At 57.8% G+C, this 26272-nt stretch overlaps 1 protein-coding gene across 1 annotated transcript; it reads right to left on the bottom strand.

The window, feature by feature from the left end:
- Positions 1–639: 639 nt before the first annotated feature.
- On the bottom strand, positions 640–24571 carry LAPTM5 (lysosomal protein transmembrane 5). The gene is made up of 8 exons (XM_049617641.1): positions 24401–24571; positions 9555–9648; positions 8811–8887; positions 7090–7221; positions 6277–6399; positions 5382–5477; positions 3315–3407; positions 640–2005 (listed from the first exon to the last, which is right to left on the bottom strand). The coding sequence occupies exons 1-8, from the start codon at positions 24485–24487 to the stop codon at positions 1916–1918; spliced, it is 792 nt and encodes a 263-aa protein (XP_049473598.1). The 5' UTR covers positions 24488–24571; the 3' UTR covers positions 640–1915.
- Between the last annotated feature and the right edge of the window lie 1701 nt (positions 24572–26272).

Here is a 26272-nt window from a genome sequence, read left to right as displayed (position 1 = left end):
CCACATCCTTCCCCTCTTTGTTTACTGCTGCCTGCCCGCCTTTCCAATCCCGCTGGGCGAGAGGTCCTCCAAGAAGCCTTCGCTGACTGTAGGGGCCTCTGGGACTCCCCCCATCGTGGTGTTGGCCGTGGGCTATTATAATCATCATGGATCTGTCTTCCCCCACCCCAGACTGTGGGTCACTGGAGGCAAGTCCGACCCATTGCGGTCACCCCCGGTTCTCAGCACAGGATCTGACTCCAAGTAGGCACTCTCTAGGTGGGTGGAGTTCACACCTTACCTGGGGAGACATCAGGGTACTTATGCGGTCCATGACTTGTGATCAGAAACAGTGCAGGGTCAAGAACTCCCAGCCCTTGCCTACACCACATTTTAACGAATCACATCAGGGGGACCTGGGTGGCTCAGTCGGTTGAGCGTCGGACCTCGGCTCAGGTCATGATCTCGCGGTTCATGAGTTCGAGTCCCAAGCAGGGCTCGCTGCTATCAGCACGAAGCCTGCTTCGGATCCCCCGTCTGTCTCTCTCTCTCTCTCTCTCTCTCTCTCCCTCCCCCGCTTGTGCTCTCTCGCTCTCCCTCTCTCTCTCTCAAAAATAAATAAACATTAAAAAAAAAAAAAAGAATCAGGTCAGCCAAAGAGAAGCGTGATGCTGCTTTATTGAAATTTCTTCCCCGTCACACACAAAGCAATTACCCAAGGGGGTGCTGGCAGGGAACCTCTTGCACAGCCCTCTGCCTCTGTATCCCCCTCTCAGACCCCAGAGAACGTGCCTCCATGGCCCTGTCTCCGCCTTGGGGTCAGCGTCCTCAGAACCCCGGAAACAGGAAAAAGAGGGGGTGTTGGGACCAAAACCTTCCCTTCTGCCATCACCAACACGAGCGCCCGTGGCAGGGTCTGGGCCCACAAAGAGTCTGCCTGCCTAACCTGCGGATTCAGTCCAGCCAACGGACCCGCCTGGCGTCAGGGCTAAATTTCTGCTTAAGCACAAGCACTGGGCAGGACGGAGTCCCCTGTGCCGGGACTGGTGACGGACGGGCCAGCCTGCGGAATGGACTGGCAGTCGCTGCGTGACTATAGTGACCACGTGCGGCCAGCTGCTGGTGACGACAACTCTTCGGCAAAACCATCGTGTGTCGGGACGGTTCCGTGACGAGACAACCGTTATTTCCTGGAAGTAGCTGCTGGGTGACGTCTGGCAAGTGCCTGAATGTTCATCTGCACTAACAATCGCTCAGCCGCCCAGAGGCGCCCAAGGGACCAGCGTGGGCGACCAGTTGCCGGGGGCGATTGCATGGCATAGTTTGGGGGCTAATTTGATTTTTAGCATTGTTATTATTGAATGCTGTCCCTAGTTTAAAACTGACTGATGGGCGGCGGACCGTAATTGTTGAAACAAGCCGTCTGAAGAAATCGGAACGCTGTGCTTGGTGGAGGTGGAGGGGGGGGACCAAGAGGCGATGACTGAGCGGCATTGTTTGTTGTGTGAACGGACAACGGCCTGAAAGCCAACGCGACGGCTGTTGCTGTCTGGACAAACCACCTCCCTGCATGGGGAAGCGTATTTTGATTTGACAGCCACGTGGCGAAAGCGGTCAAGTTGCAAGTTGTTTAACCAAACCCCCCCGAACTTAGAATGACGAACAGGTGAGACAGGTGCTGGAGATGGAAACGAGCCGAGGTTCGTTGGACTGAATTTCTGAGGGACTCCGGGAGCCACTCCGCCGACAGCGTTGACCCAGTCGTGAGCATCTCCCAGGCCCCACGGGAAAAGCAGGCCAGCGAGGGGGACACAAGCCGGTTTGTCCTGAAGTCAGCCGGGCGGCTCACCCCGGGGCCGCAGGGGCCACCAAAGCGAAGAAGCGGCTTGCGAGACAGCTCCGCCCCTCCCAGCACCAGGGCTGGGCTTGGCAGGCGTCACACCTCCGAGTAGGGAGGTGGTGCCAGGTCCCCGTCCGGGGTCTTGTATGGCAGAGACACGGCTTCCTCATAGGATGGCAGGACCGCCTGGGAGCGACAGAGAGATAAGGGCTGATAATTGGCCGGAAGGAACCAGAATGCCAACCTGGAGTCAAGGGGTTCCAACCCCCACCTCTGGCAAAATGGATGACGGTGACCAGCACCTTGCCCACCCAGGACCTTGGGTACTTACTATGCTTGACAATGCATGCACGAGACAGGGGCAGTGTCTATCCCTGTAGGGGACAGACTGGCCTCTGCCTGTTCAGCTTCAAACCCCCTTGTTTTGATAACCATGCACCATTTTCCCTGGGAAAACGCTCTCAGTCCACATGCTTTCAGAAGAATTGGCCCCACCCCTCAGATCCAAGGACATGCGCCCTGGGTGCGGCCACGCAAAGTAGAATCTCCTCCCCCCTGGCTAGCATCATTGGTTTGGGGATAGGCTTGCGACCCAAGCTGGTCCATCAGGCGTGCTCCTGGGACTTTCTGCTGGGGTTGCTGAGAGGGTGGGATGTCAACCTAGGGATTTTGGCAGCCATTTTGCCACCACAAGGAAAGGGCTACCTGAAAACGTAGCCAACACTGAGGACAGGACAGTCCAGAGACGGAGAGAATGAGATTTCACCAGATGTCACAACTCAGCCAGCCTGAGCCAGACTTACGCTGGACGCTCAAGTCCTGGCAGCCAATAAATTCCCTGTTATCACTTGAGTCAGACCGAGGTGATTTCTGCCATTGGCGACCAACAGACTCTTGGCTAATACAACCCCCATTTTACAGAGGAGGAAAGTGGCCCCAGACGTTTAGACCAGTTGCACTTTGCCCATCACATCTCCAATCAGCTGCTTCTAAGACCGCCTCAACCCTCTGCCCAGAAGGCCCCTTCCCCTTTCCCAGCTAACTTGCATCAACTGACAGTCCAAGACTTGGTCAAGTGTCACCTCTTCCAGGAAGTCTTCCCTGATACCCCAGAGGAGACCAGGTACCTCCTCTATGCTCCCATTCCCCCCCCCCCCCAACGCTACGCCCCGAGTTGCAATCAGATCTCTGAATCTGGATTCACTCTGGGCTATGCACTCCCCCAGCACAGGGTGGCGTCTTAAGTCCTCTCTGCACCCCCAGGGTTGGATATAAGGCCACCAAAGAGTCAGAGGCAGAAAATATTGAATGCATGCATGAATAACATCCTAGACTATCAGGGCCAAAAGAGATCTTCCCATTTCTTCTGGTCCAATCATCTCACAGTGGAGAAACTGAACCCCGGGGAGGGAGAGAGGCTTGCCCCAAATGACACAACGTGTGGCAGGGCTGGGACCTGACCCCCCGCCCCCACCACCACCACCACCAGGCTCACCTTCTGGAGCGTCTTGGAGCCGCTCCTCTCCTCGGCTGAGTTCATGTACTTCATGAAGTTGTAGCATCTCCACACGCACTTGAACATGTAGACCTGGAAACAGGCCCGGGTCAGGCTACGCTTTGCCGGCCCTTCTTCTCGCTGACCCAGCACGCCTGGGACAGATGCTGGGCACTCCCCGGGGAGCCCCAGCTCAGCCCAGAAGGCAGCAACCGGCCACTGCTGCTCACGCCCTGGTTCCGGTTGAGGGGTGCCTCCCCGGCCAGCCCCAAGCATTCCACACACTGTCCTTTTCACTGCCCCCACAGACCTAGCGCGGAAGGGGGCTTCTGGGGGCTTCTGGGTCCCCCTCCAGCCTCCCTGGCAATGGTCCCACAAATCAGTCTTCTCCACCCCCCGAGCTGGGAAACTCCCCACCTCCTGAGACGACCCCGTCCTTCTTGAGACAGAGCCCGTGGTGGGAAACCTTTTCTCCCAAAGTGCTTAGGATATGTCATTTGTTAAAGCAGATTACAAAACCGTGTATGCAACAGCATCCTGCGTTTATAAGGGCAGAAAAAACTATATCTACAGATGTATACATCTGGCAGATGACGTCAGCAACTGTTTTCTCTTAGCAGTTGATGTAAGAAGGGGGGGTGGATTTTCCAAGGTGGGGAGTGAAGCCCCCAAGGAAGGAGAGTGGGTCCCGTCTCAGGAAGCTCTCTTGTTTTACGGAACCCCACGATGATGACTTAAAGGTCGCAGGAATAAATAAAATGAATTATAAAAGAACGAAGTAGGAGGGGCCTGGGGAAACCAAGCAGGTGGAGGGTGGCCATTGAGGCAGCGTGTGGGACGCAGAGAGAGCTCCCACCCAAGGGGGTAAAGAAGAGGAGGGGAGATGGGGGGAGGGGGGGTACAGGGCTGTGTGGTGGCCTTGATGTATGATGTCAACCCCCGCGCTGGTTCCCCCAAGCCTTCCGGAAGGTTCTCGCTGCACCTCACTAAAGCCCTTGCACTGGGTTCGCCCTTAGAGGGAAGGTTCGAAGGAGTGAAGTTCCATTTCCAGGCTGGCATTAGGTGACAACAGAGATTGCTCAGGGCTTCCAACTGAGGGAGGCAGTGACGTCCGGTGACAGCCACCCACACAGAAAGACGGGAAGGAAATACACCCAGATATCCGGACGTGGTCCCTGGGCGGTGGTGGGTGGTGAGTTGACTGCCTCCTTTCTGCTCATCTTGTCACAGTCAGAAAAGAACCCTCTTTAAAGCCCCATCTTCTGCCGAGTCGACATCAGCCTCCCCGCGGCTTTGGGACACGGGTTCCAGCGCTGGCCTCTGGAATCCCCATGAGGGTCTTTCAGGTATTTGAAGACAGGGATCATGTCCTCCTTGACTCATCTCTCTTCTCAGCTGAATTGCCCTGGTCTCCCTGACTCCCTCAGATGGCAGAGTTTTCTTACCTCCCCACCCTCCTGGTCATGCTGCTATTGACACACTCCAGTCTGTCCTGTCTCTCTAGGAAGTCTCTAGAGTTCTTATCTCTCTAAGAACTCTAAGGTCTAAGGGACCCGACACGGGACTCTATCCTCTGGACCGGACCACCTCCGAGAAGAATAAAACCACTCCCCTCCCTCCCTGTCATCACCCAACCTCTAGTAACATGACCTCAGGACCCACCTACATTTTGGTGCTTGAATCACAGAAAACTGTGACGGGGCGAAGCAATATTAATTACGTCCCTTTCACAGATGAGACCCAAGGCCCAGAGCGAAGTGGCTCAAACACCAGCTACACAGCTAGCAAGGGGAGAGCTGGGAATCACATCCAAGACTTTCTGAATCTGATTCCAGACCGAACAACTCCTCCTTCCCTGGATCAGGGTCTCTCCAGGTTACAGGTTAAGTCCTTGACACCTGAACACGGCGTGGGGGGGGGGGGTCTTCACAGATCCCCTCCGTCTCAATGGGATGTCCCTGGGGATCCTAAGTGGGGTCCAAGGAGCTGGTGTGGGAGCCAAGAGCAGGGAGGACAGCAGCGGCTCCCCACGCTTCCCAGAGCCGGGGCGGGGGCAGGGCCTCTCACCTTCAGGATGAGGACAGTGGTGAAGGCGATGGAGAAAATGATCATCATCTTGATGAACTGGCTGTGAGCCATACCCTCCTGGCTGGGGAGATAGTTCTGCAAGAGATTTGGGGGCCACGTCAGCGCCTCTGCCCGCAAGGGACTCTTCCACACGTGGAGGAATGACACAGGCGTGGCACAGCCATCATCCTGCCCGACCCCTGCCAGGGGTGCGACCTACCATCAGCCCCAGGCGACAGGCGAGCTCAGCAAGCCCGCCCACTTGGCTCTTACCTGGCTGGAGCACCGGGCCCCCAGCTGCGGTGGGGCCACGCCGATGCCCTTCTCCAGAGGACGGGCTCCCGGGCGAGGGCTCTGGGAGGTACGTCCCAGCCACACCAGTAAGCCGTGTCGGGAGTGGGTCCTCCAGATCTAGTCAAGCCCTTGGCGTCCGCGGCCCCCTCCCCACCTCAGGTGTAACCTCACGAGAGACCCTGAGTGTGAACGACCCAGCTGAGCCGCTCCCAAATTCCCGGCCCTCGGACCCAGCGTGAGACAGCAACGGTTAGCCATTCCGCGTCACTAGGTTTGGGGATAATTTGTCAGACCGCTAGAGACAACGGGTATTATTTCTGCGGTGCAATTCACACAGCAGGGCTCCCCCTGGGATCGAGCGGGGCCGCCCCCAAAGTCGCGTGTCCTCCCGGCTTCTCCCTTTGCCTCCCCTGCTTCTCTGACTCCTTTTCAAGCGACGTCCTGAGAGCTCTCCTTCGAGAAATCACCCCCACCAAGAGTCCTCCTCCCAGGCCCCGCTTAGGAAGGGGGCCCAGCCTGAGCACCGAGGCACAGAGAGGGGAAGCAGCTTGCTCCAGGCCGCAGAGCCGGTGATGGGCGCCGCCCCCTAGCCCAGACTCACCATGTGGTTCATGGCCTTGAAGTTGAGATAGGTGGGGACTTCCATGTAGGAGCTGCAGAGTGTCAGGATGCTCAGGCAGAAATCCAGCAACTGCAGGGTCATCAGGGGGACCTTGGGGGCGCCCTTGGGAGGGCAAAGGCGGGAGGAAGGAAGCAAACCGGCAGTGAGGCCCTAACCCAGAGGTCCCGGGGCTGTGGGGCACACGGTGCTCCCTCAGCCCGAGAGACACTCAGCCAAGGATGCTGACGACTGTCCAGCCCACAGTACCCAGAAAGAAACGGACGCCCGTTTCTCAGACATTCCCGCCAAGGGCTGGTGGCAGGCCCCGGGGGGGCTCCCGCGGCCCAGCCCGGGTCCAGCAACAACAGTTAGGAAAAGTCTCAAGGTGACTTTTGGGGCGCCGAGTCAGGGACCGGCACCCTCCGTCACAGGCATCGGCCCTCATCGTTGGCGTGAATCGTCTTTAGCCTCCTTCCTTCCGCTAGGTCACGAAGGAGGGACAGAGCAGGGGCTGGGGACTGAAATGGCCATGCGCCCTTCCCTGTGGTATAGCATCACGTGTGGCTGGCATTTGATTGCCCGCAAGGCGCTGAGCGCCCCGGATACACCTCCCTCCCTGAATGCCCATAACTCTGTTGATGATGTGCCATCATGCATTTTCCAGAGGAGGAGGCTTGGGGTGATCCGACGGGGCTCGGGCTCATCACCCAGGGAGGGGCCCCGGGGACTCCCACCCTCGCCAGCCTGAGCCCCTACCACCTCCCCCAGGCAAGGGGGGTGGTTGTGGGACGTGGGTCAGGGTTGGGTACTCACAACCCTGCTGCTCCGGGAGGCAAACTTGAGGTAGGAGGGCAGCTCGATGTAGGAGCCCAGCAGAGTGAGCAAGCACAGGAGGAAGTCCATGATTTGTAGGGACAGGAAGGGCAGCAGGTACTTCTCCCGGTTCTGGAAGACAGGCCCGGCACGGTCAGGGTGTCCTGTGCAGCCCGACGCCCCCAGGGACCCCCTGCCCTCACCAGCAGCTCCCTCCCCCGGGGAGTATGGCCCTCTCCCAAATCATCCCCTCCTGGCTCAGCTGAGGTCGTTCCTCGTGGACCCACACCCCGGAGTGAGATTCTGGGGATGGGGAGAAGGTAAGACCCAGGCCCTGAATGCAAGGCGTCTCGATGTCCCAGGAGACACAGGGAACAGTCCCCATCTACAGAGATAAGCGCCCCAGGGCCTTCAGGGGCAGGGTCTGACTCAATGTGTTCTCAAGAACCCAACAAGGAAGGGCTTTGTGCCCATTTCACAGATGAGAAGGGATCAGAGGGGACTTCCTAGAGGTGGGGACACTGAGGCTAGATCTGGAAAGAACCCCAAGGGGGATGGGAGGCGACAGGAGGCAGAAGGGCCAAACAAAGGTCCGGTGGTGGGGAAAAGTCTGCACTGGCTTAAATGGTGGGACCCTTCCCTAGGTGACCACTCCCAGGGGGTCCAGTCACGGTGAGAGGCCCTGGGAGGCTGAGGCCAAAGTCCCTCTCCTTCAAACTGAGGGGGCTAGTATGAGTGCATTCGAACCCGCTGTTGGGGACAAAATCGCAGAAGGGGTGGTTTTGTGGTTTCTCGGGTGGCTGTCTAAGATCGCTCAGGAGGCCACCAAAACAACCCAGACTCCATCTCAGAACCTTCCAGACGCCCCGATCCACTTTTCTAGCTGGACCACTTGCGCCCCGCGACCTACCCTGCCCAGGGTAAAATCACTCACTGGGGTACCGGGCTTCCGAAAGAGCGGCATTGGCTCAGGGAGTGAATGGTGGCAGTTCAGGCAAAGTGGAGGCATTCCAAAGCACCCCCAAACCATCCACTGCCCCACCGCTGCTGGCCTGTGAGTCCCGGGCCACCGGCTCCCCAGGACACACTTGCTGGGTTCTGCTCTGGTGCCTGTGTAGTGAGGCCCTGGCTTCCTGCCCCCTGGGGGCCGAGGGACAGACTGGTTCCTCTTCACAGGAGGCTGAGGCCCAGTCTCTCTCTCTCCCTCTCTCTCTCTCTCTCCTGCTAGCTGGGTGAAACAGAGCCAGAGGCGTCTACACCCCACCCCACCCCGCCTCTGTTCTGGTTCCTCTCACTGATGACAAAACCCGCTGCTTTCTCCTCTGTCCCCAGGCCTCAAAATGACCCTTCTCTTTCCCCTGTCAAAACTCCCTGCTTGCATTGGCAGCTTACGAGCATGTGGGTCACCAGCTAGTACAACCAAAGCATCCGTGTGCAAGCCCCCACCCATGGAGCGTGCATTTTAACGGGGAACCAAGGCCTCCATCCTGACGAGTCTGGTACAGAAACGAGACTTTCCAAACGGCCAGGAAGCATGGCGATCTCTAGGGTGCAGGGGCGGGGAGGGGGGGAGTCTCCCAAAATACCCACCTCCCACCCTGTTGGCAGCCAGTGCTGCCCACTCAGTGGGTGTGAACAGGAAGGGGGGCAGGAGGGCATCTGGGGTTCCTTGCCAGGCCCCAGGTCCGGACCCCCGTCCCCTCCCCCCACCAAGCCCTCACCTTGACCACTCCGATCAGCAGACTCAAGCTGATGACAAAGAGCATGGTGATGAGCAGGAAGCTGGAGATCAGGTTGGCTGAAAGGCAAGGGAAAGCAGTGAGCAGCCCAGAGGTGCCCCCAGGAACCCCATGCAGGTTTCAGGGACCACATTTTGGGAGCCACTGGTGTGGTGGCTATGACAGTGAAGGAGCAAGCCCAGGCCCTGGCCTCCTGCAGTTCTCAGTCTTGGGGACTACTAAGGCAGCAAACAGAACATTTCGGGTAACACAGGATGCAGGGTGGGAGGGTGGCCCGGGTCTGCCACCCTCGGGCCCAGGGCGAGGTCGGGGAAGCCTTCTGAGGAGGTGGCTTGTGAGTGGAGTGACCAGGAGTCCAAGGAGCTGAGACAGGGCTGAGCTCGGTGTGGCCAGCACCACCAGAGCAGGGAGCAAAGGGACGCTGCAAGGTGTAGCCGGAGAGGTTCACCGGGGCTGGATCCCACCATGGGGAGGTTCTAGTTTATTCCAGGGTCGTGGGCAGCCATTGACAGAGGGAGGCAGGAGAGTCCTGCCATCACCTCCCTGAGCTGGTTAGGTTCGCGAAGCACCAGCCTCTCTGCTCTCCCACCTAGAGACTTGGGTGGGGACAGATCTCCCTTTGCCGATGAGAGATCTGAGGCTCAGAAGGGAAGGGGCAGGGCCTCAAACCCCAGCCCGTCTACCTGCCGCCAGGGCCCCTCCCCCTCCCGGGTCCCCTGGACCTACCGAGCCTGAGGTAGCCATTCTGCCAGACCCTGCAGGAGGCCTTGCCGTGGGCCACCTCCACGGAGTGCTCGATGAACAGCAAAACACTCATGATCTGCGGGCAGACAGAGCGACCATCAGTGAGGCCCGCACACCCCCACCCCTGCTCCCGCCCACCCTGGTGGCAGGCAGTCAGGGGCCTGGGAGGAGGCTCCTGGAGGAGACGGAAGGCCAGGTCCGTGGAGCATCCCGGATGAAAGTGTGGCCTAAACAGATAAGACGGCTCAAGCCCATAGTCCTCCTCCTTCCTTTTCCCAGCTGTGTGAGCTTGGGCTAGTTACACAGCCTCTCTGTGCCTCAATTTCCCATCTGTAAAATAAGGATAGCACTAGTAGCTACCTAAGGTTATCATGAGGAATAAGTCAGAGCATCCCAGGAGAGCACTTAGAACCATGCCTGGTTCTTGATAAAACAATAACTATGACTATTGAAGGTCAAGGTTGGTGGCGGGGGGTGGGGGGGGAGGCTCTGAGGGCTCCCGCCAGTGACTGGCCCCTCTTCTGCACCTTCTTTTATAACAGGCTCTGGGCCTTATGGGATCTTAGTCATGGCATCTGAGCATCATAAAGCTTCAAGCTCTTGGAATTTTCAACACAGGCCTGGGAGCACCTGATCCATGAATCCCTGGGGAGCCCTGTCAATACCAATCCCCAGGTGCCCTCAATTTCTCCATCTGCAAACTGGGGATAATAATGCCTGCTTCATACAGTTGTAGTGGAGCCAGATGGAATAATTCACTTGAAGCACCTATGCTTGCTATTATTATTGCTATTATTCCCACTGGACTGAAGGTTCCAGGCAGGGAAGGCTTGTGTCTCTCTTGCTCACTGCTCTAGCTATTGTATTGGATGGATGGATGGATGGATGGATGATGGGTGGATGAATGGATGATGGATGGATAGATGGATGATGGGTGGATGGATGGATGGATGATGGATGGATGGATGATGGATGGATGGATAGATGGATGGATGGATGGATGATGGATGGATGATGGATGGATGGATGGATGGATGGAGGGATACATGGATGGATAGATGGATGATGGATAGATGGATGGATGATGGATGGATAGATGGATAGATGGATGGATGGATGGATGGATAGATGGATGGATGATGGATGGATGATGGATAGATGGATGGATGATGGATGGATGATGGATGGATGGATGGATAGATTGATGGATGATGGATGGATGGGTGGATGGATAGATGGATGGATGATGGATGGATGTTGGATGGATAGATGGATGATGGATGGATGGATGGATGGATGATGGATAGATGGATGATGGATAGATGGATGGACAGACAGATGGACAGACAGACGAATGAACAAACCCCATCCAAATCTTATGGGCCTGAGTGTTGTGGCCCTGGTGACAGTTGAAGTCCAGCCACAAAACTGCAGTTTGAAAGGACCTTGGATGTCACCTTGCCTGTGCCCTCCGCCATCCAATGTGGGAGTCCTGTGCCATGCGGCCTCTATTTAAATACTTCCAGCCAAGGGAACTCAGTCTTCTGTACGTCCGTGTTCTTGCAGCAGCCTTCTGCTCTTCCCCACCTCTACACACAAGTCTCCAGGCACCGTCGGCCCACGTTGAGAATCACAAGACTATCTCCTTCCTTGTAGTGGTTGCCCTACCTCTAGTAATATGGCGTGAGTTTACACAGGCTTTCTGGGTGGCCCTGCACTAAGTAACTCATGCTCAGCTGACAGGCAACCAAACACCCACCACCTGTTTCCCCCCTGCCGATTATGTGGGTTTGGGTTTCTTTGTTTTTTGTTTTTGTTTTGTTTTGTTTTGCTTTAGCTCAGACACAGGTCTCAACTTGTCTTCCTGCCATGTTACATTCTGTTCAAGGTGGGGGCACAAAGGGACAGCACAGAAGAGTGATAAATTGCTGAGCTCCAGGTCAGACGGAGGTGGATTTCAATCCAGCTCAATACGTGGCCTTGGGCAAGTCATTTCACCTCTCTGAGCCTTCTCGTCTGGAAACTGGCAACCCCTGGATTCAGTGAGGAATAGTACTGTATTTGCAAAGCACTGAGCCTGGAACCTGCAGTGGGGGCTCATCAAACACAATCTGCTTTTGGCTGAGGGGAGCTTACATGAGGTGCTGCAGCGGTACCAAGACCAGGGTGCCAGGGGGTGGACAGCAAGCTTGCTGTAGCTGCCCTTCTACCTGGCGCGAGCTGAGCCAAAAAAAAGGCTCTGTTTCACCAGAAAGGTTGAGAGCAGCCCCGAGCAGAAGGCAGATGCTGTGAGAGCTGCGGCTGGCACCCACAGGAAACGGCCCCAAGAGAAAAGAGCTGCTTCCTCAGCCCCTAAAAGCTAGGGTTCCAGCCCCTCGCAGCCCCCACCCCTCAAGTTCACCTTTAAGGAGGGAAGGAGGAAGCGAGGTAGATGACAGCTCCATCTGGGACGGAACAGAGCACCCTGCGAGGTGGTGAGCTCCCCGTCCCTGGGGGTGTGAGAGCAGACCACAGATAAGACGCAGCTGGGCTTAGAAGGGCACATGGGTATCTACCAGGTGTGGCAAGAGAAGACTCTGGAAGTCCCAAATGAAGCTCAGAACCAGACAATCCCAACCTCCAGTTGCTCGAAAGAGCCTCTGCCCATTCATTTTATAAGCTCCCCTCTGCTTGTTTTGGAAGCTCAGAGAGGTTAGGTGGCTTGCCCAAGGACATACAGCAAGTTGGGGCCAGAGTGGAGACTGGAATCCAAGTCTCCCAGTGCTCTCCTGATTCCTTCGCACACACCCCACTCCCCAAAACACCTCAGCACCCCTGCTAGCCAGTACCCCAGGGGGTGCAGATATTTTGACCATGCACCTGTGTCAGTAAAACCCTTTGAACACACTCCTCTGTATTTCTTCATTTCAATTTTTTTTTAAACGTTTATTTATTTTTGAGACAGAGAGAGAGAGACAGAGCATGAACGGGGGAGGGGCAGAGAGAGAGGGAGACCCAGAATCGGAAGCAGGCTCCAGGCTCTGAGCCATCAGCCCAGAGCCGGCCGCAGGGCTCGAACTCACGGACTGTGAGATCGTGACCTGAGCTGAAGTCGGACGCTTAACCGACTGAGCCACCCAGGCGCCCCTATTTCTTCATTTCAAAACCGAATGCACGTGCCACTGTTCTGGTTACCACGAACATCGTAAAACACACACACACACACACACACACACACACACACACCCAGAAGTTAATAAAGGATATAGTGGAAAAGTTTGGAAATTCTAATACTGTCCTCCTGAGGTCCCAGCGGTCACCTCGGGTATCACCGCACTTTGGAGACCAATGCTAACCCACAGCCGTCCCCAACCCCTCAATTCTGGTCCTAAACATCTCTCACGGCCCCCCCCATCTTGCCTGCCATCCTGCCATTAGCATCACAGTCACCCCCTCCCTCCCCACCTCCACCCTATCCAATGACCCCGAGAAGAGGAGACAAGGGCAGGGACCTTTGTGTACCCTGACCGCATGCTATCCGTGCCACCCACACCTTCCCGACGATCCTCCCAAACGCAGCAAAGGGACTATTCTGAATACTCCCACCCCCACTTCACAGATGAGGAAAGCGAGGCTCAGAGAGGTCCAGTGACTTGTCTGTGGCCTCCAGCTGGTAATCTGTAGGGCCAGGATTCAAACCCAGGCCAACGGGCCCGAGATTGGATTCCTTCTTCCACTGTCCTTCCAGCACCTCCCAACCTCCCGCCTCTGCCTGAAGCCTGGCCCGCTTCGCCACTCCCATGCCTGCGCCGGGGGCAGAGTCAGAGGGGCCCCAACCCCCTCTCTCCCCGCAGTTCCTGCGAGGTCAGCAGGTGCCGGAAGTGGTCTTCCTTGCGTAAGAATCACCTTCTTACGGGCTCAGCCTTCCCTCCATTCCACCTTCTCAGCAGCCCTATAAGGCGAGGGAGGTAATTCTGTCCCCCAAGTGAGAGCCCCGAGGCCCAGAGAAGGCAGGAACCAGCTCAGAGCCCGGCAACCTCAGAATCTGACTCAGACGCTCTGCCGGCCCCTAGCCTTCAGCAGAAGACACCAGCCCCAGTCCAGAAGAAAGACAGGAGCCCCCGCTCCCTAGGAGATGGGAGGGGGAGGAACTGACACTTATTGAGTACCTACTGTGTGCCCAGACCTGCACACACAGGCCTCCATCGCAGTCTCCCAAAACCCTGCGACAGAAGCCACATTTTCCCCATTTTACAGATGAGAAAATGGAGGCTCCGAGAAGAGAACTCACATGGCCGCTGGGAATCTGAGCCCTGTTACCTGGGCTCCCAGGGTCCAGGGCTCCACCCAGGGCCGAGTGGGCCCAGCCCCTGGTCTTACCAACCTTCTGCCCACCCTCCCCCCGGCAGCTCTGGACACCTCCGACTCCAGAGCCGGCGGGTGGGGCACCAGAGGCCTCCCCCACTGCCTCACTGCTGTGTAACCCTGCCCAGTTCCGGACTCCTCCCTGCCTTCAGTTTACCCCCTCTGGTCATTGAGGAGGGTCACCCCCATTTGCACCACTGGGATGATCGAACTCCTTGCAAACTATGGCAAACTATGGCATGTGACACCGAGGCCACCCAGGGTGGCCCCCTGAAGCTGTGCTCTGTTCATCCGCAGGCCCTCACTGTTCCACCCAAGCCCCTACCCAGGAGCCTTGGCGGTTCCCGGAAAGTAACTGGTGTTCCTACAGTGTATGCTGGGAGAGGCCCGGAGACCTCAGGAGCCCCGAGGTTCCAGGCCCCTGGCCGCCACCTTCCCCCTCACCCCCGCCACACCCCTGCTGCTACCCACCTGGACAGAGAGCTGCCTTCTCCCGGAGCTTTGAGGGTCTGGCTGGGCCCTGGCCCACGACCCCCAGGGACAGGACAGGGCTCCTCTCCTCCCACAAGCCCACTCGCTCACCTGCTCCCCCAGGGCGGCGCCTTTCTCACTGCCTTTTCTCTTCGGCGGGGAGATCACGCAGGGAAGAGCTAGGGTGCCTAGGTCAGGTGGTCCTGGGTCCAACCCGAGCTCTGTGCCTTCGAGCAAGCCACTGACCTCTCTGAGCCTGCCTCCTGGGAATATCAACCAGACCTGCCCCACAGGGTTGCGGTCAAGCCAAATGACATCCCAGCACGGGGCCAGGCGTCCCAGCAAGTGCTCCGTAAACCAACACGGTTGGGCCGTGTTCGTTAACCTGTGTAGGCGCTCATTCACTCCCTCTGTTTGTTCATCCAAGAAATGCTCTCTGAGCACACAATGGCCCCAGGCCCTGTCTAGGTAAGCCACTCACCCTGGCCTGGCCCGCTGGCGTCACAGTCCCCAGGGGAAACCATGGGTGACCAGTGTGTTCAGAGTCACGACAAAGGGCCTGCAGAGGGCTGAGGGTCCCTGATGAGGGAGTGATCGCCACTGTCTGGAAGCCTCACGGAGGGTTTCACAAATGGGAAAAGTTGGAGTAGGGTTTTGAGGGTTAAGTAGGAGTTTCCCAACAGAGAAGAGAACAAAGCATTCCAGGAAGAGGGAGCATCACAATGCAGAGGCCCAGAGGCTGGCAGTGCAGATCCAGGGAAATTCGTGGGCGGGAATGCCTCTTCCTGAAGGAGGGGATGTTACCAGTGGGCAAGTGAGACCCAGAGAGACACAATGACCAGCCCAAGTCCACACAGCAAGCCTGTCGCAGAGCCGGGACGAGCCTCCTTCCAGACACCGAGCCAGGGCTCAGGCGGCAAGACCACATTAATCCTGACCGTGCTCAGCCCCCCCCCCCCCCCCCCCCCCCCCCTGCTCTCCATTCCCCCCTCTCACCCCTTCCCTCTGCTCCTCCCTGGGCTCAGTCCCCATGCCCAGCCCTACCCTGTCCCTTCTTTCTCAATAAACACAACCTCCCTAAGCTGAGCAGGCCTGGAAGCTGGGAGATTTTCTGTTTTCCTAGTGATTCTGAGAAGCAACCGACAGCTAGAGCTGAAATAGAGGCAGCAGGGCTCGTAGGGTGAGCGGCAAAACCGGGGGGTGGGCGCGAGAGGAACGGGGTGGCTACGGAGTATGGCCGTGGCCATAGTGGCGGTGACCCTGGCGACCTTGCTGGGGGGTGAGGACTGGCTGTCACGTGGCTGGGTTTGGCGTGGCGGAGACAGTTACGATGACGTGTGTGACCACGGCTGTGGCAAGGGTGGGGGGTGACAGAGGCAACTCCAGCGGACCTGCTGGAAAGTAGTCACGGACATCGTTGCTGATGTTGATGACGTGGTGACATCTCGATTCGGTTGTGCTGATGGCAGTCACGGGGAGGGTGGTGGTGACATGTGACATTCCCCGACTCTGGGGCTCAGACACCACTTCCCTGACCAGGAAGGTGGGCCTGACCTCCCGGGGCTCAGGACGCACCCCCTCAGAAGCAGGCAGGCAGGGCCCCGGCCTCTGAGATTCCAGGGGGGCCGCCACTTACAGAGACCCGCCCCTCGGTGAGCACCTACTACGTGCCAGCTGGAGCGGGACACTTTCCCGGCCTTTCACTTTATCGACGCTTCACAAATCCGCGAGGTCAGACTGTCCCCCCCGCCCCCGCCGCCCCACCTACGTCCGAGGAGAGCAGGGGCCTGGGTGTGAGTTGGCTGAGTTTGCACAAGGAGTCAGGCCCGGGCTGGTCCTCGACCCTCCCTCCACACGTAGCGCAGCTTGCAAAATGGGAGATGAGTCCCAAGTGCACACCCCTTCCCGCCCCTTCTCCCTTTTCAGGGCTGCTCCAGCCAGACCCTGTGTCCTCTGGCTCTGGTGGCCTAGGGACCCAAGGGCTCCTGCATGCTTGGACCATCATCATCATCATCATCGCTTTCATCATCATCGCGCCATCACTGAAACTCACCTGCCCACTCTGTTTCCCCTGCCCGCCCCCCCCCCCCCGACGTATCTGGGAGGAGGAAGGGAGAAGACAGCCAGATGTATCAGCGTCAAGAGGAAGCTCTCCTCCCCCACCCCCTCCTCTGCCACCCCATACTTCCTGCCGAGGCTTATCGGGGCCACTGGGCGGGGGCCATTCCCCCACAGCACTACCGTCCCAGTCACCTCCCCAGCCGGCCCAGAGATCATCTGCCGGGGCCCCTGGAGCCAGGGCTCGGCTGCCCTCCTGTGCCCCAGAGCCAGCTTCCCCGCCCCGAGGCTGCCACTCTGCCGTCCTCCCTGCCACCCCTGCCCCCTCCACTGTTCGCTGACCAGCAGAAGTGCCTGTGTGTGGACACCAAACCACCAGTCCCCATGGCCACGGCCACCCTATTTGTAATAGCCCCAAACTAGAAACGACCCTTCCGCAGGAGGACAGGCAAATACCTGGTGATGTATCCGTTCAGTGAAATATTACACGGCGGGGCTGCTGGCCACACACAGAGGAAGATCACAAACCCAGTGTTGAGGCAAAGAAACCAGACAGAAAAAGGCACCTGCTGTGAAATCTCATCCCTAGTTAGTTCTAGAACATATGTGGGAAGAAGCCAGTGGGGCAAGGGCGGTGATGAGGAGATGTCACCAGGGGCCTCGAGGTGCTGGCCTTGTCCTATTTTGTAATGTGGGTGGAGGTGACACGGGTGTGTTCACCTCGTACAAGTTCAAGATGTGCACTTGTGATAGTTATGTAAGTTATACACCAATAAAAGGTTGGCAAAAGCCAAATCAAAGAGCGATTAGCTGGTACCTACTATGTGTCATGCCCTGGGGATTACAAAGATAAATCAGGCTTCCGGGCCCCCAGGCCCGAAGACAGGAGCCACGGGGCCCAGGAGCTGGGGGTGAGGAGCCGCCCTGGGATGGGGATGACTATTGGGGGTTCAGGGTCCGGGACTGGGGGCTCCAGGAAGGCTTCTGAGAAGCAGTATGTCTTAAAGACATTTTCTCCCAAAGGGCAGTGGGAAGGGTGTTCCAGGCAGAGGGAAGGACAAGACCAAAAGTGGGTGAGCCCCATTCAGGAAACTAAGAAGTTCTCTTGGGGATTGTAACTTGGGGGCCATCCGTGCCAGGCACCCAGTAAGCCCCCAGGAAACGGTAGCTGCCGTGCGGCTGGGCTGGTGTGGGGGGTGTCGGAGACATGAGGGAACAGGTGATTTTCCAGGGGCCGTGACTTTGGGACTGGCAGAAGCCCGAGAAAGACCACTCCAGGCAGAAAGGACAGCTTGTCCAAAGGCGGGGAGCTCACAGAACATGATTCGGACGGCGCGTGCCTCGGTTTATCACATTGTAGCATAAGGATCGCCAAGATGGGAGCGCTCCGTGGGGAGCGTCTTGCTCCGGCCCGGGCTGTCTGGGAGGGCCAGCGTTCTATCCTCAGGGACCCCTGCCCTCCGCACGTAACAGCCCAGCAAGACCTTCCCTTTGCCCTCTGCCCTCTCCCCTCGGCCCTTCCAGACCTGCCCCTTATCCTCACTTCAGCCTTGTGAGGCAAGTTCTGTTTTTCTCATTTTCTCCCCATTTTGCAGGGAAAATCGAGACTGTGTCTTTACATGTGGGCTCTGAGTTTCTACAAACGAGCCCCCCCCCCCAGATCTTACAGTTGACCCCTCCCCTGTCACTACCAAGAAGCCTGCCCCCCCACCACCACAGTCTGGGCCATGAGCAGGACCCCCGGGCTCTCGTCCTTCATCTGCCACAGGCTGCAAAGTCGACTGGCCCTTCCAAGCCTGTTTCCTCTCCTGCCCAACGGAGGCTCCAGCGTTAGCTGCCATTTGTGGGGCACTCGTCAGGGACTAAGCATGTCTCCACCTGGTTTCCTGTGAGTCCCGGAATGACCCCACACTTCTGGGCCACCGGCCCCCATTTGACAGGGGGGGAAACTGAGGCTGGGGGAGAGGAGGGATGGTCTGGGCCGTAGTAGGGCCGAGGACTGGCAGGGCAGGGAGCCAGAACCTTCGCCTATGCAGCCTCTCGCTCAGCCTTCGGCCTCATTGGGCGTTCCGTGGGCCCCTTCCTCACAGGAGACCAGCACAAGCTTTGCAGTGAGCACAGAGCGAGGCTCTGGTCCCAGGACCTCAAAATAGAAGCCTCACCTCCTGGGTGACTGAGAAGACGTCACCCCACCCAGACCCGGCCCTCCAGTCATGGGGCCCAGTCCGAGTGGGGTGGACGCCCTCCTCCCAGCTGGTGCCTCCCTTAGCTGTGGCCCTCTGACAGCAGTGGGTCCTTCCAATCCAGGTGATTCCTGAAGACTGGGACCACCACCCACACCCCATGCCCAGAAGCCCCTTCCTGCCCTTCCCTGGGGCCTGAGAACCAAGAAGTGGGGAAGAGGACAAAGCCCAGCCTGGGGTCTGGCCTGTCTTCTCCCCCCTCACGGGGTAAAAAAGTTCCATCGCCCAGCCCTCCAGGTCTGGTGACACAGGAAACGCTTAACTTTGCCCCCCAGGGGGCGCCCTGCGCGCAGCCCCCCATGGGTCCAGTGGGTCTGACAGCCCCCTCGAGCAGCTGTGTAGGCCTCCAGCATTTTATAAGTTAGCAGGTGGGGTGCACATCCCTGAGATGAGGAACAGAGCTCAGTTCCAACGGGGCCCCTGGGCCACCCCCGCCCCACCCCCACCGGCCTCTTCACACCTCCAGGAAGGGCACAGAGCTGCAGGGCACAGACCAAGGCCTTTCTGCCCCACATGGGGGCACCAGGCGTGAAGGCGGAGGTTCTAACAGACTTTCATCAGGGACTTTCCCCACCTGGCAGTTAGGGCCTATTTTTAGGCCCCAGACAGACGAGCTTTCAAAGATGCAGTCTGCTCCCCCAGCCCACTCTGGGCACCAGCCGGCAGCCCCTCCCTCAAATGGGACCGCATCAGCTCAATGCCCCAAAGCAGTCGCCCTTGAGGCCGGGGCTACTGACCCCATTTAGGAGATGAGGAAACTGAGGCCCCAGACAGCGAAGTGCCTGCCTGCGCCAGGTCACCCCGTAAGTTAGGAGACAGCTCTGTGATTTTCAATCCCAAAACGGAGTGGAAAGGAGAGCCCCTGGGGGGTCTGAGAAAGACAAATCAAGAGGGCTTCCTGGAGGAGGAAGCTTCCCGTGAGCTGGACCATAAAGAAGAAATGGGTAAGATGAGAAGACTGGGTGAGGAGACTGGTTCCCCCCCTGTGACCTGGAACAAACCAGGAACCTTCCTGGACCTCTGCTTTTCTCATCTATAAAAGGAGAGGACTGGACCAAGCAGAGATCCCTCCTTTTGGCTATGAAGCCTGCAAGAAAAGAGGAACTCGGCCCAGCCTCCCCCCACCACACCTCATAGCCATCCCTCCTTAAACCCCAGCTTCACGAGCTTCCCCGTGTTCCAGACATCACATGGTCTCTCCCACCCCCAAGGCTTTGCTCAAGCTGCTCTCTCGACCTGGCCTGCACTCTTCTCCCCAGCACCCCAAGCTCGGGCCTGCTCATCCCTAGCACGCCAGCCTCCTCCAAGAAGCCGCCCCTGAATCTCCCCTCCCCAGTCTGTTCCGGGACTGGGATAAGGCCCCTCATCTGTGCCCCAGAACAGTCAGCACCGTCATCCAGCAAAGGCATTGTCACAGTCGTCCTTGGGCCTGGAGCCCCTAGAGGTCCAGACCCTGGTCTGGAGCTCGGCACATAAAAAGAAGGCATGTTGGAGAACGTATCTTCATTAAGGACAGGCTCCTTCAAATAGTAAGATGGCTTTACTTTTTTTTGCCAATTTATCGGGTTTTTTTGTTTGTTTGTTTTTGTTTTTTTTATTTATTTTTGAGACAGAGAGAGACAGAGCATGAACGGGGGAGGGGCAGAGAGAGAGGGAGACACAGAATCGGAAACAGGCTCCAGGCTCTGAGCCATCAGCCCAGAGCCCGACGCGGGGCTCGAACTCACGGACCGCGAGATCGTGACCTGAGCTGAAGTCGGCCGCTCAACCGACTGAGCCACCCAGGCGCCCCTTTTTTGCCAATTTAAAAAGCAATATACTTGAGCAACCAAATAAATACAGTAGCATTGGATGATAACCCAAAGTACAAAATAAATATCCGTGAGTTTCTACTGCTATAAATAAGTAAACCGTTTCGTATTATTAACACATGAGGAAAACAGACGAATCTCCCATGAGAAATTCCAAACGCCCTCAAGAAATAACTTCCCATTCTTTAAGTGACTTTCTTCCCCAAAGGAGAGTATGGAAGGTGGGGCAGGGGGGAGGAGTGGGGGCAGTGGGGAGAAACCTGACGATCACGACTGCCGTCAGGTGACCAAGGTCACCGTCAACAGTGCTAAGACACGTCAGGAGTCCATACCTTTGATATGCTGTGCTGACGATGGCCCCTTACCCCTGTGGTCTTCCTCCCAAAAACACCTGACCCAAGCCTCACCAAGAGAAAACCCTCAGACAAGTCCCATTTGATGCATATTTGACAAAACGTATGCCCAGCACGCCTCAGAACTGTCAAGGTCACCAAACACAGGGAACATCTGAGAAACCGTCCCAGCCAAGAGGAACCTAAGGGACATAAGGACTAAATGTGACACGGTATCCTGGATGGGATCCTGAGACAGGGAAAAAAAAAAAAAAAAAAAAAGATGTTAGGGAAAAGCTGAGAAAATCTGAATAGAGTGTGGATGTTAGTGCGTCGAAGGCGACCCATCAACTGTGACAGACGAGCCATCGCATAAGGTGCTAACACTAGGGGAAAACAGGTGCAGGGCGTACGGAACTCTGTACTATGTCTGTGACATTTCTGTAAATCGAAAACTGTTCTAAAATTAAGTTTACTTTAAAAAGTCATACGTGTGCATTGTACCGGACACGAAAAATACGGGAGTGTAGAAACAATTAGAGCTTTCACAACCCTGGCAGCCCAGAGACAGCCAGCCCCGGCCTCCATCCCTCCCCGGCCTGGTGCTACAAGGTTTTGCAACCACAGAGGGCGTAAGCTTTTTCGTCCGGGCAATGCGTTCCTAATGGGATTCCAGGTGCCTTGGAGGGGAGAAGTCAGGGAGGGAGAGATTTCTGAGCAAAAGGGCCTTCCGGGGATCCTTTCCTCTTACCATTGATTTAAGACAGGCTTTGGGTTGCAGACAAGCCGGGGCCAAAGACCCAATTTAAGCCTCCCCAGAGAGGCCGAGTCTATGAATAGCTCTTAATGTTGTCACCCATGACTGGCTCCAGATGACGACAATCTGGGCAATCAACACATCTGGGCAATAGCTTCCCTTTTTCCATCCAGATGTTAGAGGCCAGGACTGTATACCTGTCCCCCCAGTTGCTCAGTCACAAGAAAGCCCCCAGCCCCCCTGCCCTTTCTGGGAAGGAGCAGAGGATGATCCCCCCATTGGAACCAACCAAGGACCCCAGACAGCACTGCCCGGTACAGCTTCCTGGCTTCTCCTCTGTTCTCATGCCTTATGTTCTAGAACATCCCATGGCTCCCCGTGGTTCACATTACAGACACTGGGAGTGACTTAGCACCCGGGAGACATTTGGCAACGTCTGGAGGGATTTTGGGTTGTCACAATTGGGCAGGTGGGGGGAGGCTACCGGCACCTTGTGGATAGAGGCCAAGGATGCCGTGAAACGTCCCGCAACGTACGACAAAGAATTCTCCAGCCCCAAATATCAACAGCACCCTACCCCGAACTCCCAGAGTCCTCAGCTTGTCACTCGGAGCCCCTACCACCACCTGCACCCCAAGCCAAAGCCTCCAGCCTGGGCTGTGTAAGTGTCCCCTACACAAGCCACCACCCCTCAGCCTGTGCACTTTGCACACCTGTGCCTCACCACCCCCCATACGCTACGCCTCCCCTAATGGCACCTCCTCCAAGGAGGCTTCCCTGGTCACTCGCCCACACTTTCTCCAGCTCTGCGGGCAGGCACTGATGTCGCTTCACCACGTCCTGGTGAGGACCTCACGCAGCGTGGTCAAGAAGAACTCTCGAGAGTCGCGAAGCCTGAGGCCTTCAGGACAGAGGCCAAGCCCAAGCAGCCTGCATGTGGACGCGGTCCCGCCCTCACAGGGATTTCTTTTTCACCTCGAGCCGGTCGCCAACATGGGAACGCCACAACATGGGGCATAAAAGGCCGTGTTTCCTGCTTCTCTGAATGTCAGAAGAGCGGCTGCTGGGGCCCGCATTCCTGTGTGGCAACACTCAGCGGAAGCAGAGACCGGCCACCGGGGTAGACCCAGAACAGGGCCCCGAGGTCACCGCGGGTCCGCCCGCCCCACTACGCTCACTTACGCGACCTGTCCGGCCCGTCAAGAGGCTGGAGTCTGAAACCTCTGCGCCAGTCCACATCCCCACCCCTCATTTTCTAAAGGGGACACGGAGGCCCGAGAGAGAAACTCGTCCGAGGTCACACAACCAGTCAGTGGCAGAGCTGGGGTACGGACCCGGGGGCCTTCTCCCCCACAGGGACGCCGCGGGGGCCAATCACCGTCCTTCGGAGAACGCTGCCCAGTCTGAGCTTGGAGAGGCCCTAAGGATTTCACGTGGGGACAACCAAGGCGCCATTCGCTTCTCCCAGGATCACTCTCACGCCGGCAGGAGCTGGGCAAGGCAACCTCTGAGAAGCGCCCCAAACCGGCATCACTCCAAGTGCCCGGCAGCACACTGTGTCGGAGGCACTGCTCACAACACTGCTGTGCGCCAGGCACCCCGACCCTCACAGCCAGAGAGGTATTACTGTTTTCAATGAGGAAACCGGGGCCCAGAGAGGTTAAGTCGGCGGTCCCCAGCGGCACAGCTCGGAAGCGGGGAGGCGAGAATTTGCACCCAGGAGTGGACCCCGAAGCTAGCTGTGCACTGATCCGCTGAGGAGCCCCGCCCCTCTGAAGGCCGGGCTCTCGCCACAGCCCTGCCTGTCCTGCCCAAGACAGGAAGCAGATGCAGCCAGACTTCAGCAGTTTCCAGCAGCCCACCACAACAGAATGCCGGATTTAGGCTAATTTTGAGGAAGCCCTTCTAGGCTCATGAGAGAACTGTTAACCACAGGCCCTGAGTCACCCTAAGGAGGAAGGCGCCTGGGTCTGGGGGAGCTGGGTGTGGCTCGGAGTCGTGCGGTGGGGTAGACGGGGTCCGGGCAGGAGTGAACAGAGACCCCAAGCTTCACCCACCGAGACAGAGCGGGGAGCCGCTGGCCCCAAGGGGCTGTGGCTTGCCCACAGTCGCTCCGAGCGAAAAGACAAAGGCTCCACGCCGGGGGGGGGGGGGGGGGGGGCGGTTTGCACACCAGCTTCCAAAGGGGAACTGCTGGGCTGCTCCCCCTCAGTGCGGGCCAGGCAAGCCACCCCACCCCGTAGCACCAGATCTCAGATCTTCTTTGGTGGTTTGGTGGGTTGTAAACCAAGAGGATTCAGCCCCCTCCCTCCCCGCCCGGAGCACAAAGGAGAGGGTCCCACCTTCATCCCCCCGGCGGCCCAGGACCCCCCACAGGAAGAGTCAGGCTGTGCCTGGGGCCCGACCCCATCCCCTGGCAACAGCCCCAGCCCACATTTCTCCCGAGATGCCTGGCTCCCGACGCACTTTGCCGGCTGCTGCTGCCTTTGAACCTTGAGGCTGTTCTTTTGTCCCATTTTACAGAGGCAGAAACTGAGCCTCAGAGACAACGTGAGTTCCATTCGCTCAGCATGAAGACCCTCCTCCCACCACAGCTCCACTCTGCCAGCTGCTGCAGGGCCCCCCCCCCCCTTTCCCGGCTTGAAAAAGGGGAAACTGAGGCCCAGAGCAGGGAAGGGATCTGGCCGGGCTCCCGCGGAGAGGTGGTGGGCAGCGGTCCTCCCACCCGAGGGGGTCAGTAGATTGGGGCCCTCTCTCTTGCACACACACACACACACACACACAGCCTCCCCGCGCCCACCCACCCACTCACCACATGGTAGATGGCCAGGGCGGTGGTGGCAATGCGGACATTGAAGCAGCAGCAGGTCTGGCGGACGGCAGCCGTGCGGGGGGCCATGGTGCTGCCGTCCCCTGCTCCTAGGCACTGAGGGAGAGAGCCCAGCGCCTGGAGCAGGGCAGAAAAGAGGAAGCCGCCAGCTACCCTCTTCACTTCCTTCCTGCCCCTCAGACAGGCAGGGGCCGGGTCGTCACCACTGGGGCGGGGTGGCTGGGAAGGGCTACAGGCTGCCTCCAGCACCACAGCTGGCCCTTTGCCAGCCCTGGGGGGCTGGGGAGGGGCCTCCAGGGGAGGGCAGGTCCTTGCACCTCCATACGTACCGTTCGGTAGAGCTGGGGTTGGAGCAGACTCACGCCCCGCTTACTGGACGCTCCCCATCGCTCGTGGAAGGCAGCGTTACCATTTTGTAGACGGAGGAACACAGGGCCAGAGAGGTCAAGGCAACCACCCCAAATCGCACAGCAGTCAGTGCTGGTGGCGCGATTCAAACCCAGGTCGGCCTGGCTGCAAACGTAGCTACCGCATAGCGTGCTCCTGGATGAGTTGCTCTCATGCTCACCTCTGTCCTTTGAGGGAGGTAGCATTACCAGCCCTAGTTTACAGATGAAGAAACGGGGGCCCAGAGAGGGGGAGCGACTTGTCCAAGGTCATGCGGCCAGCCCATGGAGGAACTGGGATGAAGGGGAGCCGACTGCTCCGAGAGGTGGCCCCTTGGAGCTGGTGTTCTCTTCACTCTACGTCCAGCCTCAGAACGTGTCCTTCCTGAGCTCTGTCTGAACCAGGACAGAATGATTACTGAGCAAAGCCCTCAGTCACACGTCTGGCCCTGAGCTGGGCTCTCCCCATAGCTGGCTCCTTTATGCCTCGCGGCAATCTGGGAAGCCCTCAGTCAAGCCTCTCTCCGTGGGCCACAGGGACCCCGAGGCTCACATGCCGCCAGGGATTTTTCTCCCCCTCACTCTTGGGAGGAGTTGGAATTAATAAAGCGTGACTATTAGCAAGCTTCGCCGGCAAGCTAGCGTCTCTACGCCCTTCTCAGGCGACAAGTGATCCCTATTGCAGTAAAAGAAGGGCATACGAGGCACTTGGGAAATCCCTGCCAGAATTCTGCTCTGTGCTGATGCTGAGCTCACTTGCAATGCATAGTTCCCCTGGAGAACTCCTGGGCACCTGCCATGAAGCCCCACCCTCGCATGAGGTCCTGGAGTTCGGATTGGCCACCACGGCTGCTCATCATTTCCGCCCCAGGAGAGGTTATAAAAGGTCTCTCTGCTCCTACCCCCGGGCAAGAGTTGCTCCCCCGGGCAAGACTCACAAAACTTGGCTGGTAAACTTGATCAAACCTTTCTCTGTTTGCCTGTCAGACCAAGGGGGCTCTGCAAGCTTGGGGTTCCTGGGTGACCCAGCCAGTCCCTCCCCTACTTTACTTTCAAGCTTGTTTAGCTGGCGTCACCGGCCTTGCTGGATCAGACGTCACGGAAGGGTGGTGCAGGGTACTTGGTTACGTGCGTGGGCTCCGGGGCTCCCGGGTTCAATTCCCGGCACCTGCCGGCCACAGAGACAACACAGAGAGAAAAGTCCTGCTTTGCCCAAGAGCGGCAGGACCAGAGTGGCAGGAGATAAAGAAAGCAAGGGCCAGAAGTGCCCCGAGGCCGAGCTGGGGAGCCTGGATTTCATTGTGCTGGGAAACCACTTGAAAATTTAATGCCCTAGCAAATGATAGCCATTAATAACATCATGATTTGATGAAACTAAGGCAGGTGTAGAGCCCGTTCCCAGAGAGAGTGCCAGAACCCACCGCCGGAGTGTGAGACCATTTCGCACGGTACGCGGATGAACACTTTT

The sequence above is a fragment of the Panthera uncia genome (assembly GCF_023721935.1).
Source record: "Panthera uncia isolate 11264 chromosome C1 unlocalized genomic scaffold, Puncia_PCG_1.0 HiC_scaffold_4, whole genome shotgun sequence".
NCBI classification, from domain to species: Eukaryota; Metazoa; Chordata; class Mammalia; order Carnivora; family Felidae; genus Panthera; species Panthera uncia.
Note: the sequence above shows the minus strand (reverse complement) of the source record. Positions and strands in the feature narration are given on the sequence as shown.